Source organism: Myiozetetes cayanensis, unplaced genomic scaffold, assembly GCF_022539395.1.
Source record: "Myiozetetes cayanensis isolate MyiCay16 unplaced genomic scaffold, myiCay2020 scf14, whole genome shotgun sequence".
In the NCBI taxonomy this organism is placed as follows: Eukaryota; Metazoa; Chordata; class Aves; order Passeriformes; family Tyrannidae; genus Myiozetetes; species Myiozetetes cayanensis.
This window is the reverse complement of record NW_026087048.1, coordinates 13,091,473-13,107,860: the sequence shown is the minus strand read 5'-3', so window position 1 is coordinate 13,107,860 and position 16,388 is coordinate 13,091,473. Positions and strand designations below refer to the sequence as shown.

At 50.2% G+C, this 16,388-nt stretch overlaps 2 protein-coding genes across 2 annotated transcripts; one reads left to right on the top strand and one right to left on the bottom strand.

Moving 5' to 3' along the window:
- Window positions 1–2,835: 2,835 nt before the first annotated feature.
- On the bottom strand, window positions 2,836–5,405 carry MRPL46 (mitochondrial ribosomal protein L46). The gene is made up of 4 exons (XM_050309455.1): window positions 5,178–5,405; window positions 4,681–4,876; window positions 3,955–4,128; window positions 2,836–3,282 (listed from the first exon to the last, which is right to left on the bottom strand). Exons 1-4 carry the CDS (start codon window positions 5,388–5,390, stop codon window positions 3,032–3,034), a joined length of 834 nt encoding a protein of 277 aa, XP_050165412.1. The 5' UTR covers window positions 5,391–5,405; the 3' UTR covers window positions 2,836–3,031.
- Window positions 5,364–9,156, top strand: MRPS11 (mitochondrial ribosomal protein S11). The gene is made up of 6 exons (XM_050309456.1): window positions 5,364–5,509; window positions 5,649–5,762; window positions 6,001–6,090; window positions 6,843–6,972; window positions 8,273–8,338; window positions 8,785–9,156. The coding sequence occupies exons 1-6, from the start codon at window positions 5,379–5,381 to the stop codon at window positions 8,890–8,892; spliced, it is 639 nt and encodes a 212-aa protein (XP_050165413.1). The 5' UTR covers window positions 5,364–5,378; the 3' UTR covers window positions 8,893–9,156.
- Window positions 9,157–16,388: the final 7,232 nt, after the last annotated feature.

Genomic DNA, 16,388 nt, shown 5'->3' with positions numbered 1-16,388 from the left:
CAATTGTGACACTGGAAGTTCATGATACACAGGTAACAGGCCAGGCCCTGCCAGCACATTGTCCTGCTTCTGGGGTGGCCTGTGATAGTGAGTCCTAAAGCCTTGTGCACCCTGCTTTGTTGCCTTGGTTTTGAAGAAGCTTCGTTTTTATGTTGCTGAACAACCCTTCACATTTCTACTGAAAAATGCCCCTGGGTCTCCAAGCATTGCCTATGAAGTCCTGACAAAGGATTCTATATGCCCCAAGATCTGTTAGGGAAAAGTAGCCTTGACAGCAAAGCTGTAGCTGGAACTATCTGAAGGGGGTTCCCGCTGTCAGCATTTCATACTCACCTCACAAATTCTAGGCTTTCCTTTTTGAGGGCTTGGTGTTAAGGACTGGGTATTATCAACAAAGTTTCTGGGGTAATTTTACCCTCAGTACAAGTTTCCTAGCAGCAGCCCTTCCTTTATATCCATTCTTACCTTTGTAGAGATTCACTTAAGCATTGCCCTCTGCCTGCCCCACTCTGCATCCTTCCAACATGCTGGTTATGCCAACCCACAGGGGTGATTTCAGAAGAAAAGGGAGGAAAAAGGGTGTCCTGAAAACAGAAGGATGGGACACAATCCACTCATGCCACTGGTGACCTCAACCAGATTTTCCCCATAATTTTCTGCTGGGTCTCTGGGCTGCCACAAGCAGAGCACCCCATGCTGCATCCCCTGCAGAGCACAGCAGGAAAGGGCAGTGCTTGCAGAAATTCTAGGCACTACTTGAAAAATTCCCTCCGAAGACACAGACCCTTCCAACCCAAGCACAGGTGCTTGAACAGAACAAAGGCCGCCCCAGTCTGACCACATCCCCCAGCTTCCTCCTGCCATGTGCAGTCAGGGGAAGGTAACACTCAGCTGCTGGCCCAGGAGCACTGATCTTACTCCGGACTTCTTAGATGAGCCCCACATTGCTGCTCTCAGCAAGGAGTGATAAGTCCTTTCCAAAACTCTCTCTGGTGCACACTTCACAGGAGGGCTCTTCAGCTGATCTGACTACGCCTTGCACTGAAGCACCACAGCAAACTCAGTGCCTTTCCCAGGCACTTGCTGCAGCTTCAGGTACTGGCAGAGATCCCATGTGAGGAGGTCTTTGCCAAGGCGAGAAAACCCCTCCAGGCTTTGGGTGCTCCAGCCTCTCTCTACACCCAGGCAAACACTCACACAGTTCTCCATTGCTTTCTCAAGGGGAGTTTTTTGGTTCATGCTCAACACAAATAAAATCCTCCCCCAGCCCTTTGTGCTGGACTGCAGGAGGCACACCTGAACGCAGCAGCTCTCACCCAGCTGCTCTCATCTACCTGACTCGACAGGTTTCTTCTGCTCTCGCAGAAAAGGTTTTGTGCTACCCTTTCAGTGGCTATCAGCAAAATACATCCCACCAGCCTGCCTGCTCAGGCTTCTACAACTACGAGTATGGGTATAGGTTTGCACTGTGTGGAACAGCCTGCAGCCACCAAGCTCCCAAAGGAAAAGAACAGCCTACTGCTGTGACCTACTGCAGGACTCTGGGAGTAGAGGAAATGAGAAGACTCAAACCATCCTCTAGGAAACCTGCATGATGTCTTCCTGCCTTCCCTTTCACTGAGGCCAGAGAAGAAAACAGGCCACAGACAAGAAATGTGGGAAAGGGCCCAACTTGCAGGATCTGGGATTGTTTGCAGCAACTAGCTAGGTGCTTCCAGGACCCAAGTTCTGTTGGTAATTTATGGGAAACCTGCAGCTCTCTAACTGTCCAGCATCAGAAAATGAAAGGTTGCTGTGCTCCCTCCCCACCCGGATGGCTTGTGGAGTGATTAAGGATAGCTTTAATTTGAGGCCTGCAGCTCAACAGCTCCCAAAGGATTGACAAAATACATATAGCAATCTCCAGTTCCACCTCTGGAGGCCAAAGTCTCTCTGGATGATTAACAGCAGCTATTTCCTCCCTCTCTCCCTGCCACTGGAAGAGGCTGATTCCCTGCAAGGTCCAGCCAGCACTCTGACAACAGCAACATTTACAACCAGAAAAAACCTCCAGGAACAGAACCGGCTCCACAGGGGTGAGGCAGCACCACACAAAAACCAGGATAGATCTAATAAAGAAATCAGGGTAATAGGGTCAAGTTTGCCAAGGCAGACCCAGCCGGGCTGGGTTTGTAGTGCTGGCCTAATGCAGTGGGAATGGGAGCTGAAAACTCTCTAGAACCACCTTTGAGGCTGCTTCCCAAGGCAGCAAAGGCAACAGTGCTAAAACAGCCTTCCCCTTCCAGGAAAACAGTCTCCCAACCCAGACAGGGAACTACTGCTGATGTTACCCTCGTTCAGTGCCTGTTGCTGAGGCTCAAGGGGAGGCAGTGTGGGTGGGAAAGCAGCACTCCTCTGAAGAACGAGCTGCTGCCTATTTCTCACAGATCTTTGTCCTCCATGGCCACTGTGTATCAAGTTGAGGCCAGAGACAGCTCCAGTGCAGATTAAATGTTAGTAAGCTGTGATTATCCCAGCTTTCATTCTCCCCAGAAACCCACCTTGCCCTGGCTGGTGTCCAGGAGGGTCTGTTCCCATCTGGACACAGAGACAACCCTCCATTTCTGCTCTTACCAAACAGAAATGTCTCTCGTACCAGAGACAAGCATTAGGCACTGCAAGGAGAAACCATTTGAGCTTGAGTCTGTGACAGGAGTCTGGGGAGGAAAGCGAGCCTCCCGGGTACCACAACCCCAGGGAATCACGTTCTTGGGAGAGGGAAAGATCACAACAGGCATTTCCAGAAGAGGTGGAGGAGGAGAATTCAACAAGAGCAAAGAACTCCCTCAGGAAAGCTTCACTTCCAAGTATAAGTTTTAATATTTATTCAGTATAGGGACAGTGAAGAGAACTGAGAAATAAGGCAAAGGCAAATTATCCTCCAGAGCCCAAGTTAACATCTCATACACACAGACCATGCAAAGCAGCAGCCGTGCTCCTCCCTGGAGCCATGTCCCACATCTTCCCCATCTGCTGCAGCACAGCCCTTCGCTTACAAGTCCAGGAGGAATCGGTTGACTTTTTTCAGGTATTCCGGCTTCAGGTAATCTCCCAGCTCGTTCTTTGTGACCCACAGGTAATCTGCCTTCAGCTCTGTCTGGGTAAAATCACTGCTCTGCAGGAAGGCTTTGAAGAAGAAGACTTTGGCTCCCACATTATCCTCAGTCCTGATGGCCCTGGGGAACTTATACTTGTAAATCCCATATGGTGCATTCCCCAGGATTTTGGCTTGAATGTGATCTCCTGCAACACCCCAGCAATGCAAGAGAAAAAAAAATACATAAGAACACACAGCAACAGTAACTGCTCTCCTGTATAAAAAACAAAGAAGCGTAAGCCACTCCTTGCCTCTATTTCAGACTTCTCTCTGTGGCAGAAATCCTGACAACTGTGAGACTTTTCTCATGAAGAAACTGCTCATTTGGAGACCAGCAAGTCCTCTCAGAGTGGGAGAGGGTACCAAGCTTTGCCAACCCACAGTGAAATGTAAGGACACGTGGGTTTGCCGTCACCACCCATCTGCTGCAAAAGCTACTACAGGGCACCCAGAGGGAAAGAGAAGCCATACACCTGGAGCAAGCCCAGACATTCAGAGGGTGTCTGGTGATGCTCCAGAATCAGATCACAAGGGCCAGACGTGGCACTGCTTGCTGCTGGTGGCAGCCAGAGATCTCAACTCACAGCTCTCTGCCAGCCCTCCACATGCTGCAGTACAGAGCTGATTACCCCAGATCATGGCTCTTCCCAGGAAAGCCCACCCCACTGAGCTCCATCCCTCTGCCATGAAATGCCTTTCCCCAGCAGGTGGAAGGTGATTTCACTACAACAGATAACAAATATCCCTCAGACAGGGCACAGGAAGAAAACCACTGGGACAAAGAAGAGGAAGAATCAAGCACAGGGCAGACTACACACCCAAAAACGTAGCCATGGCTCGCTCAGCTGTGCTTCGCAGAGTCTCTCCAGGCTGCCATTCCACTTGAGGCAGGAGCCACAGCTCCTGGTTACCAATTTTCTGTTTCACCAGAAGCATCAGGTTACTGTCCAGCTTCCTGTTCAACGACGTTCGAATGTTCTTTTTATCAGCATCTGCCAAAAAACAACACATGCTGGAAACAGTCTCCCAGCAGGACCACTGTGATCCCATTGATTCACCAACCCTTGGCATCTCACGCTCTTCCAGCAATAATATGCAAGCATGATACACAGAACAACACAAAAATCTAGACAGGAGTGCTCTCTCTCAGTTGTTCTGAAAATCGATGAAGGTTTCAGCTGCAATCCCCTCCTGTTTCAATTCCAGAAGGAATTTATAGTAAGCAGTCTGGATCCCTACCTTGACAAAAAAATCAGCAAGAGCACTAAGCAGAGCTTAGGAACCAAGCGACGAAACATTTCTCTGGTCTAGAAACAACATCTATTTTCACCATTTTGCTCTGGTAAAGCTGAACACGAACATTTTTTTGGCATGGGAACACTGAACTTCCTGCCAGTTAATTGCTCACGTGCTAATAGTGCTGCCACAGAGTCAAGACTCTCTTTAAAAGCAAAAAAAAAGACTCAAAAATGCTTTCCTTCTACTGAATTGCACTCTGGCAAACAATCTGGGTGTTCTCACGCATCACAAACTTCAGCCTGTACCTGTTATCCGTGGAGCAGCTTTGAACTGCAGAAACTTCTGTTCCCACTTGTCCTCCAGGTCTTGAGCCATGATGACCGTCTTGCCAGTCACATCATCTTCATCATCGTACAGGCTTTCCTTCCTCCTCTTGAGCCGCTCCTCCTCCTCCAGCTTACGGATTTCATGATCCGAATAGTGGCTTTTCTCCAGCTCTATCTAGGAGGGTGACATAAAGAATTCTTGTAGCCACCAGCACTACGGCTGTTAGCAAGCGGAATTACTTCCCCCTCGGCGAACACAAGATAAAGGAAATTTCCCTGAGGTTGAGCAGGGCTTCCCTGCTTGCAGCAAGAGCACCTAACAGGGACACCGACAGCACTGAGGGATGGTGTAGTGCAAATCGCATACAGCGCACTCGGGAAGCAGTCTCAGGCTGTGTATGCAAGGCCCCCGGCCCCTGATGCTCCTTCCCCTCATGCCTGAGGGCGCCATTTCCCCACCAACACCCCCCCTCTACCTGCCCCATGAGCGCCGCCATCTCCTCCTCCTCCTTCTCCAGAGGCTGCGTGATCCGGGGGAGCCTCAGCAAGCACATGGCGCCGAAAAGCCTCCAGGGGCGGCGCGCAGCAGCAGCAGCAGCAGCCGCCGCGCTGCAAACCCATCGAGCCGGACCCGCCGCCCGCCGCCCGAGGGGCGCCGCCATCACCCGCGCCCCACAATGCCCCGCCATGCTCCCTCCCCGCTCCCGTCGTGCTCCGCGGCCGCCGCTGCCGGGGCGCGGGTCGCGGGCGCCGCCATGAGCGCGGCTGTGGCGGCCGCGGGGCGGAGGCTGCTCGGGGCGGGCTGGGGGTGAGCGGGGCCGGCGGGACGGGCTGTGGGGAGCGCGGGGACGCCGGGGAGGGACTCCGGGGTTTGCCTTTGGGGGGGTTGCCGCTGTCGCTACGCGCGGTCCCCACACCCGCTCACCGGGCGCTCTCTCCCCTCGCAGGGCCCGCGCCGCCGCCGCCCTGTGCCGCGGGCTCCGCACCGGCCCCCCGGGGCTGTGGGACAGCGCGGGGGCGGCTGCCAAGGAGACGGAGAAGCAGAGCGCGACCGAGCAGAGGTGAGAGCCGAGGCCAGGCCGCGCCGGGAGGGCGCTGCCATCTGCCGCTCGCTGCGAGGTTTTATCGCCTCCGGTGGGTTTGCAAGCCGAGGGAGGGGAGGGAGCGGCTTGACTCAATCAGAAACGCAGCTTGTGTCTTTCGGAGACTTGGTCCCTTCTTTCTTTATTTCCCAATGTGAAGTAAAACTTTGTGATGTTTAAAGAGCGAGGCCTGGTAACTCTTTGTTTTGCTCCTCAGCCCTTTCATCCTGCAGAGGAGCTCCATGAGATGGGATGGAAAGGTTTATGAAGAGATCCCGATAGCGCACATCAAAGCGACGTACAACAAGTAAGCAAATAAGCTCCTCCATTCCTGCTCTCATGCAAAATAAAAGTTCAGGACGTGCCCGTGCTTTGGCCTGTCATCATTTTAATCTAAAGGCTCAAACAAAAAAAAGTGGTGTTTGTGACGGGGTAGATGATACTGCTTCAAACCTCAGTGCTGTTCAGGAGGCATAACTGTCTTTAAAGCAATAAGATTGTTTTTATACATTTTGACTGCACTCTGATGTGAATAATCAGATGCTGACAGCTTTAACAGCAGGTTACTTCCAGCCTTCTGCTCTACCACTGTCGCTGTGCAGCTGTTGAAAAAACTGCCATATTCTTCATGAGAGACGAGTTGTATTTCATCAGTGGTCCTTGCTGTGATACTTTAGAGTTGTTTCTAAAGGTCTTTAAAGTTCTAGAAATGTTTTGTGTGGTTTTTTTAATACACGGAAAAGGTAAAATATAGTGAGAGGTGGGTCTGAAAGGGCTGTGTGGGATCTGAGGTGTACCTGGATAAAGTACAAACCTTATCTAGAAAGGTTTTGCCACCTCACTCAGGGTCTGTAGGGTGACCAGAAGGTCACTGCTGGGAGGGCTCTGCAGCAGGTTTGAGCGAGTGGGATGCCTCGAAAGGGAATGCTGAGCTGGGGGTGGCTTGGAGAAGGGAGGGAGGAGTCCTGCAGTGAGCCGTGACAGTAAGGCGAGCAAGAAGAAATGAGAATAAAGCCTTGTTCCACCTTGCTTCCTCCCTTTGCCCCTCTGTGTCTGCAGCACCCATGTGCAGGTGGTCAGCTTTGACAACCGGCCGTTCGCCCACACGTCCTGTGGCACAGAAGGCTTCCAGAATGCCAAGAAGGGAACGGCCATTGCGGCACAAACCGCAGCCATGGCAGCAGCTGTGGTGAGTCCACACCGATGATTCCCACCTCCCAGCACCTGGGCACACGCCTGGCTCACAGGCAGCATTCCAGAGCTGTTCCATGCTGTCAGCATCCCAAGCTTCATCCGCACGCAGACAAAGTGTGTTTGAAACAGCTGTTAGAAATGCCCTGAGGGTGAGTTGAGCTGTGCACAGCTCCTTTTTTCCCAAGTGAACATCTCTCAAGTCATTTTGGGAATGTAGCCCCTGAATCAGCAGCAGTTCAATTTCTGCACCACAGGGGGACTGAGAAGTGGCTGTAGTTACTGGCTGGATGTTTCATATTTGGTCTCTGCCACAGAACTGAGCTGCTGCCAGCAGTTCCACTCAGAGAAGGGGATGTCTTTGCATATGTAGTTTCCAGCTACATATGGTTTATTATAACTGTTTCTATAAACCGTGTGGATGTCTAGGTACAGGAGATGAGGCTGACTATGTCACAGTCCTCAGTACAGCAGCATGAGGCCAGGTTAAACTGAAAATCTTCATCCTATATTTGGTGGAATTCACTCCAGCCTTTCATGTCACAGGTGTTTGGTGCCATTGCTGGCCCACAGCTTATTGTGGTTGACTCAGAGGAATATAAGAACATCTTCACTTTCAATCTGTGCTCGTTGGAGCCTCGTAATAGCTGTGTAGCTGTGCTGGGACAGATTTATTCTATCACTGTTGAAGTTGTTAGTAGGTTAATTGCACCAGAACACAGCAAGACAGAGAGCCAGAGGAGCTCCCTCCACATGGTGGCAGCAGGGCTGTGCTGTACAGCACTTCCTCATTTCCAATTTGCAAGCCCCTAGAATTTTTGCACCGGAGGTGTGGACTCCTGCTCAGCAAATCTAAAGCTTGCCTGCACTTCTCATTTACCCTCCAGAAGGAATCCACTAGTCGCAGGGGAGAAGTCACCACATTAGGGGAGGGAAAACAGCTTTGAGCTAGTCCTTGTTAGTCCCTTGCCACTTCAGTCACATATCCGTGGATCTGTCCTTTTTTGCCTTGGCTTTAGGTCACAGACAGTTTGATCTTAAAGCTTTCTCTGTCTGCAGAGCTGACAGTCTAGCACAGAAGTCCTCTTGAACTTGCCTTGGCTACATCCAACCCTCCTTTGCTCCTGGATTCTGTGCAACAATCCCCATATATGTCTTCTATATCCATTACTGACTAGTTTATATTTTTACTTAAATACTGTTATGATAATGGGTCACAAGGGAATGACAGACTCCAGGGGAGCCAGGCCAGCAGCAGTTCTCCCAAAGAGAACACTAACCAGTTGTTCTTCCCACAGAAAGCACGAGGGAAGGGTGTGTTGCACGTGCGAGTCGTGGTGAAAGGACTGGGACCGGGACGCAAAGTAGGTGTTGGAGTTTCCTTGTCATATTTTATTTTCTCAGGCATCGTGCATGTTTTCTAAATTCAGGCTGGTCTCCGTTAACATCACTGAAGGTGATGTAAAGGATTCATTGTTCAGGTTCCTTGTAATGAATTATTAGAATTTTAGAGTTGTAGGACTTAGAGGTAGAATAAAAGCTGTATTTGGGACATCTTCCAGTTAAAGTAGGAAAATTTATGGGAAGACTGCAAAAAGGACTGGAGCAGATAGGTTTAAACTGGGCTTTCTGATACAAGTCACTTATTTTGAAAATAATTACAGATTTGAGAATTGCAGTTCTCAAAATGAGAACCATTGGAACAAGTTGATTTTCCGATGGGGGACCATACTTTTGCCCAGAGATTTTTCCCTTCTGTGCTGTTCAGCGTGTTGATAACTGTATGTCATCTGCTGTCTTGTTGTTGCAGGCTGCCATCAAGGGTTTGACAATGGGAGGTTTGGAGGTGATCTCCATCACCGACAACACCCCGGTTCCCCACAACGGCTGCCGCCCTCGGAAAGCCAGGAGAATGTGAGGGGGCACTGGAAGAGACACACAGCTTTCAGCATCAGTCCATGCAACAGGGACTGGGTTGAATGTTGCTCCCGTGACAGACTGTGGAAAGCCTCCCTCCGTGGAAACACTTGCTGAGGGAAGCTTGAAGAGGAGAGACCATCCTGGGCCTTAGAAGCCCAGGTGATAGAAGCTGGTGGTGAAAGCAGGAATGCATGTGCTCCCTTAGTGGGAAGCCTCTCGTGTACAAAGTTTGTTGATTAAAATGTTGGTCTTTTGACAGCCATTCCTGCTGTGTTCCCAGGAGTATTCTGAATTATTATTGCCTCTTAACTGCTCTCTTCCTCTTACCACTGTATGTGGCTCTTGCCTAGCCCTCTGTGCCATTAGTGCCCTTGTTAGAAGAGGAACCTGAGGTCTCGATTTCCTTGTAGTAAACAAATGCATGGGGTCACATCATCTTCCTTTCCTCTTTCTCTCAGTGCACATATTGGGAAACAAGGCATGGGGTAACTTTTCCTTCCCCCTGGCTCACAGAGCTCATTGTGTTGCATGAGAGGCACCTCTCCCTGTTCACAGAGTACTGGATCCACTGCTGGCAAAGAGCTGTTGCAGGGCTTCATTTTGCCCAGGCTGTACTGGCCTGCCACTGCTCTTGGCAAAGCAAAGCACCATTCCTTCTAAAAGGGCTGGGATCTTGCCAGGTTTGGTGCTTACAGGCTCTTTGGCCCTGCCTTGTGCACCACCAACTGGATTTTCCGGGGTCCTGGCGAAAGCGAGCAGGGGTCAGTAGGCCTGAGGAACAATGAAATGCTGCCAAGGAGATTTAAAACACTTAAGTCTTGAACTGTACCTCTGGGTAACCACAAGCAGCAGGAGCTTGTCGTGCGTCTGTGATGGATTACTGCTGTCCCAGATCCACCCAGAATTTCTGCCAAGGAAATATGTCTGGAGCATTAACCAGGGAAGGTAACAGCAGTAACTGATTACAGGATTGATTTCCTGGATGGCAGTGGCCCACTGCCTAGCAAAGGGCACCTCATTGAAAACCCTGCTGCCAGAGGAGCCCTGGGCCCATACAGCATGCACTGGGCAAGCATTTCACTGGTAAACAGTGTGTATTTTGGAGCAGCCAGCAGTTTATTGCAAAACCAGAATCTTCCTTCCTATTATTCCTCTTTCTGTCATTCCTCTGTAGTTTCTTAAATTGCATAATTAACCATTTTTCTTCCTCTTTAGAGAAAGGGTGCCATGGCAACAAGGCAGCGAACCTCCTTCATGGGGCTGAATGGCATACAGCAGGTTTTGAAAGAAATCACTCTGCTTAGAAGAGCCTGTTGAGTTGCATTTGACAGAAGAGAAGAAAACAAGATTCAGATGAATCCCCTACCTTAGTCCAACTGTCTGAATTTGAATGGAGGGTAGGTGATCTTAAAGGGAAGTTCCTTGAGCTGTCACAGATTTGACAGTGAGGAAGAGAGGCTCTTCCATAAATGTTTGACACACTAGAAGAGCTTCCCCCTTGCTCCAGAAATACAGCTGAGCTTCTGGTGACTTCATATTCCTGTTTTTAAGGAGAAGATAGTAGGTCAGCTATGAAGTGTGAAGATTAGCTCTGTGTATGCAGGCAGCCGGCTGAGGAGGGCATGTGTGATGTGCTTGCAGCAAGGCTGGGCTGGTGGCTGTGCTGAGCGCAGCGAGTAAGGAGGAGCACCACGCTCTGCTGGCTGGTTTGTCAGCAAGGAACTGTCTTAACACACTGAGAAAACCAAACACTACCATTCTCTACCACAGGCTGCTCCAGTTGCATCAATGCAGAAGTGCCCACGTCACAATAAAGGTGATTGAACAAATTGAGAAACAAGATCGTGAAGAGACCTGCGGTCCTTCTGAAATTCAGGGAAGAGTACGTGGGTGACTCGACAGTCATAAAGCATTGAGAATAAGTCTCTGCCTTGCCTAGACTTAGAATAAAGGCTGTACCCTTTGTAAAGGCCACTCCTTAACACTTGGGTTTTGGGTATTTGTGAAGATTTTGGTAAGTCTGTCACTGCATCACCACTGCTTATATAGAGGGAAGCTTTATGTCCCTCTCTGCCCTGCCTTCTTCTGGTAGCTACCCCTACTTCTTCCTCCAGCTGACATTCCTGTAGCACTCTCTGAGCTGGACAGAAGAGGCTGACTCTTCTCCATGGTTCAATGCCCGGATCTGCACAGTGTCCTGCAATATTTGTCCTCCACAGCCCCAGCTCCCTGTACTCTCCCTGAGCTCCCTGGCACAGTGCTTGGGTTGTGCACCTTCTTATTGAAGTCACATTTTTCATCCACCTTCTCTCCTGCCTTGATGGAGCACCCCCAAAGCCACGTCCTAACTTAATGCTCAGACCAAGCTGTTTATCCTGCAGCACATCCCAGGGCTCTGGGGCAGTCAGTGAGGCACAAGAGCACAAAGCAAGGGCTTGGACGCTCCTTCCTGCACACACTGTACAGTGAAAGAAGCCTTAAAACTCTCTATTGTGGTTCCTCTTGCAGAGAATTAATAGACACCAATAGTGCTTAATGATTTCCTTACCCTTCCGATGAAACTATTAATTAAGGGCCAGGTTTTAGTCAGCCACTGGTGTTTACCAGTTCTAATTGCTTTTCTTGGCGCCTGGGTGGAAAGTGTTTTCTACTGGCTCACATTCCTCCTGAGCAGCAATTACTTTACTTGTCAGTAGCGTGGCCACAGCATTAGTACCCTCATTAGGTTCATATCCTCTCCCTTTGGGCTTCCCTATTGCTTTTGGACATTTTTCTCTCCATTCCCTCCTAACCTCTGATTCTCTATGCTCAAAGATGACTTTTTCTGTGAAACAAGCTCTGGAACTGCTACTGGTTGCAAAGCTTCATCCTGATTCAAGCCTTTTCTGGGGTCTGGTCTTCCATTTTAAAATAGCACATGGACCTCTCTCCATTGTATCCCTATAAATTCCTGTGTAAAATGCAGAATAGTCTCCTGACTTACAGATAAAATGCTGCCTCAGGTCTGTTTACCCCTTACTGAGTGCACATCACCTTGGGGAGTTAGTTTAACTCAGTTACCCTTCCCTTGGACAGGAATGGCACCTGGTGGCTTGGAAAAACAGCCCCCAGCCTTCTCCTGAATAGTATATTATTCTGCAAAGAGGAATTATTTCCCTGACCCCAGCAACAACGACTTCCTACCCAGAGCTGCAGTTTTATCTGCTGATTTGGTGATTTACTATTTCTTCTGTGAGCATCTCAGCGACAAGAGTCAGGCAGCCAATTTCGATACCTTTGTGAGATTCAATTAAACCATTAAGTGATGTCAGTGTCCTTTAACAGCTGACTGTACACACAAGCAGGCAAGGAGAAGAGGGAGAAGGGAACAGACCCCGCAGTGCTAATAAACTAGCAGCAGGGGTGGCTTAGAGCAGCCCAGCTGCAGCTGTTAGGGACATCTGTGCAGGTTTTGCTGGCCTTCTCTTTGGTGTGGGAATACCTGGCTTGAGATGTGCACAAAGCAGGTCGCTGAGTAGGTGTTTATAAGCCTAAAGCACCCCAGGGAGCCTTGGAGAAGTAATAGTTCAAATCAGGTTGTGTTTTTGCTTTCAGATTTCAGCAGATAATCACAGTGCTGCTTTCATGCTTGGTGTCCCTGCCCAGCCCCTCTTCCCCTCCAATCTCAGGCCACGACCCCTCAGACCAAAGAGATCAAGGACCCTCGGATTGTTTTTATGCTTTCCCAATGCTCTGCTCTCCTCTCCCCTCGAGAGACATTAATGGGTACTCAACCACAGTAAGAACTGCTTAAAGGTTTCACTAATGAACAGCCTAAGAGCATCCAAATCCGCAAGCTGATGATGAAGCTGAGCTGCAGGGTCCTCTTGAGGGGATGCATAGGGGAGCCAAGCCTCTGTGCTGTTCCCTTTTTTTGAAACCACTCACCTCTCCTCTGCTGAGCTTTCCAAGCTTCCCCTGCAGTAGTGCCACTTGACAGTGGCACTCATTTCTCCGGAGTCCATAACTCTCTTCCTATGCCACATCCACTGAGGGTGCACCTGGACCCAAAACCCTTGGCAGCTATGGAGCCCTAACAGCAATTGCTCGTGATAGCTGCTCCTGGCAGTAGCTTCAGCACTTGTTTTTCCAAAAAAAGGAGGTAGGAGGGAGAAAGGGTTGGATATGAGGATCTGAATGCTAAGCGAGGATGCAGGCAATGAAAAGGTGGGTTGGGAAAAGAAATGGAAAGAAAAATGCATTAAGAGAAAATACAATATAAAAAGCCCCAAAGACCAAAAAAAACACCCCATTTCCTTAGTCTAAAATATCACAGATTGTGGTCCAAGAGTCAGCACAGGTCAGGAGAAGGATGTGAAGAAGGGCTCTACAGAATCTGGCTAGATGTGCTCCCCTTTGCTGTTCTCCCACATCAGAAGCACAGAGTGGCTTTGCCCAGGAGTCTTCCTTGCCACTACAACCAGCTCTTTGGGGTTTTCAATTCACCACTCTAAGGAGCTGTATTTAGAAACTTCCAAAGCCTCTCCCTGCAGCAACGACAGTTCTCAAAACCTTCCTTCCCTTCCAAGGGCTCCAAAATCCCTCCTCTGTGCCTTTCCACTTAAGGATTCACTTTGCAAAGCCAAACTAACCCGGAGCAGCTGGGACTGATGTCCACCATCCCTCCCAGACACATCATTACAGACTCCAGCTTTTGGCCCTTTCTCTCTCTCTCCTTGCTCCTCTGCACAGGAACAGGCCAGGCTTCCCACCACACACAGAGCTCCAGGTAACAAATAAAACTTGTGGCTATGGGCAGGAGAATGACATGCATTTCATCCCCCAGCCCCTTCTGCAGGTCCCAAGGTGAGGTGAAATGGGACTCTTATCTCTTCATGCACCAGCCTACAGGAAAACAACTTGTTCTCCTAATTGTCAGCACAGGGCTCACACACAGCCCCTTGGCAAGACCTGGATGCTGCCTTTCATTTTGCACCTGCCAAATCCAGAGAAATACCAATTTCCTGAGCTGCCAGGGTAAAACTGACAAAGGAATGCAAACTACTTTAGACCTTTCAGCCCTCTGGACTTCTCTGTGATGCCAACGGCTGGGAAGCAGCCTGCTCCAGCACTGGGAGATGCTCCGAAACAATCTGTCCTTGGACATGGTTGCAAAATCAGCCCTGTTTACCAAAGCCCCTCCAAGAGAAGCAGTGCTGCTGGCCGGGGAGATCCCCTTCCTGGTGATCCTGTAGCCAAAAGTGGTCACACAGTCATCAAAGGGCCAGTGTAAAACTGGGAGAAACCCTGCTGGGCCTCAATCAGCTGCACGGCAGAGCTGCTCTCCCCAGCCCTTATCAGAGCCAGCGGGTCAGCACCAACATTGCCTTCAAATCTGAGCCTTCTCTGGGGAAGAAGCCGATGGGGGATTTAAGGGGTAGGAGGCAGGATGAGGAGAGATTAACTCAGACTTTGCTGCCCAAAGCCAGACAGGCTGCACTGCACAATCACGCTGTCGAGATGACATTTGTCTGTCCTATGTTACAGGAGACCCTGTTTAGCTGCCAATTGTTCCCTCTCCCTTACAAAGAGGGATTTTACAAGCATTAAGGACTCACCCAGTGAGGGCTGAAGCAGTGACCTACCTACGCTGCTGCAGGTATCAGCACAGATAATCTGGACCTTACTCTGACCAGCCCCAAAAAATTAGGGCAGCAGCAATGAAAACTATCCTTCATGGTCACAGATGAAAGAGCACAGGCTGGCTCTGCAACGGGGCGATGCTTTGGGAGGGGAGTCCCACACGCAGGGACAGTGCTGATGCCGCAGTATCCCGCAGGATGTGGGCTCAGCCCAGCAGCACGGGCCAACCCCGCTGGTTGTCACAGGGGTGTTGGTGCCTCTCACCTCTATCAACTCGCCATTTGAACCGTTTTCCCCCAGGTCGGTTGCTGGGCACAGCAAGGCCGTTTCCATGCGGACGGCTGTTTCTCCCCGTTGCCGTGGTGACGGCACTGGGCGCCAGCAGGTCGGAGGCGGGAGAGCAAGGATCGTATCTCCCCGGCGCTCCCCAAGGGCAGTGGGTACATCTAATCCAGCATTGCTCCATTTTATGCCTTTGAGAAGCACAGAGGAGATATCAAATGACCAGCGCGGCAGCGGCGGCGAGCAGGCGCTCAGAGGGATTCAGCGCTGCCCACTGCTCTTAACAACACCTTAAAATCACATCCAACAGCAGGCAGATGGCCATGGCAGGGCTTCCCTGCCACCTGCCTGGCTCTCACCCCTCCAAGCCTCTCAAGCAGCTAGTCCCACCCCAACCCTCAGCTCCAGCACCCCCATGCTGTCCTCTGGCAGGGCTCAGGCACAGGGCTGGATATCAGCGCTTCCAGTGCAATCCTCACCAGCCCTATCCAAGATAACCAGAAGCTGCTGCCCAGTTCATCAGGCACTGGAATGGAGATCGGGTGCTGAGCCACACAACTTTCTGTCATACCCCTCTGTCTGCCTGCCTGATGCTGTTGCGACACACCTGGATAGAGGAAGGACACTGGCAGAGGGAAGGATGAACCTGTGCAAGAGCAGCTTTCAGAGGGGAATGATGCACTGCCAAAAACAGGGGCTCAGGGAGTCCTCTGAGCAAAGCCAAGGCTGCTCTGGCCCATGCTGACTGTGTTGAAAAGCTGCTGGGGAGAAAGAAAGAGAAGGGCAGCCATGGAGAGTAGAAGTAAAGTGTTCCTGGCCTTAAAAAGACTGAACTCAAACTAGTTCTGTCATCCACAGAAAACAAACTCCTCCAAAGGCTCCAGTTCATACCTGGACAGAGTAGAATGCAGAAAATGCTGGGGACTTTGCAGTGTTATCTGTGACTTTCTGCTGCCTTGTTTCAGTTTCTCTTCCCCAACGGCCAAATGTTGTGCTGCTTCTCTTCTAGAAAATCACCACTGGCAAGCATCTCTCCCTGTGGTCCTTCTACCTGTGGCCAGCCAAGGGCCTTGGACTCCCACTGAGCCATCTCCACTAAGTTCCTCCAAAACTGCCCTCAAATTTGCAGGTGCACTTGGCATCCTCACCGAGGGCAGCAATCACCCCACTAGCAAACTGCAACAGCTAGAAGGTGCGCTAGGAAAAGGTGCAACTCTCAGGAGAAAATAAACAAGAGACACAGTAAAAAATTACCTCAGCACAAATGCAGCAAAGCCTTGTGCTTGTACAGTGTCCTCTACTCCTGATTAACCAAGAGAGGGCCCACATGTTACCCAGAAGCTGCAGCACAGCCCTGAGCAGCCGAGACAATGGGCACTGCAACCCTTTCCAGTTCTCCTCACATGCAGGGCCACAGCAGTCGCCCATGAATTACCAATTTCCAGACTGCTGGTTTAAAACTGGTGCAGTATTTTTATGTCAAAACATCAGGAAAAAAAAAAAAAAAAAAAGGAAAAATAATGTTCCGTTCAGGTTTTTTCCATATTCTGAGAACTCATTTCCTTACACAGTAAGTACAGCTCTTCCCCA

Excerpts from the sequence above, each read along its gene's own strand:
- MRPL46 (XM_050309455.1), bottom strand. The coding sequence starts at position 5,390 with ATGGCGGGGCATTGTGGGGCGCGGGTGATGGCGGCGCCCCTCGGGCGG. Across the intron at positions 4,877-5,177 it reads TGGCGGCGCTCATGGGGCAG|ATAGAGCTGGAGAAAAGCCA; the intron begins GTAGAGGGGGGG and ends TCACCCTCCTAG. Across the intron at positions 3,283-3,954 it reads AGCCATGGCTACGTTTTTGG|GAGATCACATTCAAGCCAAA; the intron begins GTGTGTAGTCTG and ends GGGGTGTTGCAG.
- MRPS11 (XM_050309456.1), top strand. The coding sequence starts at position 5,379 with ATGCCCCGCCATGCTCCCTCCCCGCTCCCGTCGTGCTCCGCGGCCGCC. Across the intron at positions 5,510-5,648 it reads CTGCTCGGGGCGGGCTGGGG|GGCCCGCGCCGCCGCCGCCC; the intron begins GTGAGCGGGGCC and ends CTCCCCTCGCAG. Across the intron at positions 6,091-6,842 it reads ATCAAAGCGACGTACAACAA|CACCCATGTGCAGGTGGTCA; the intron begins GTAAGCAAATAA and ends CTGTGTCTGCAG.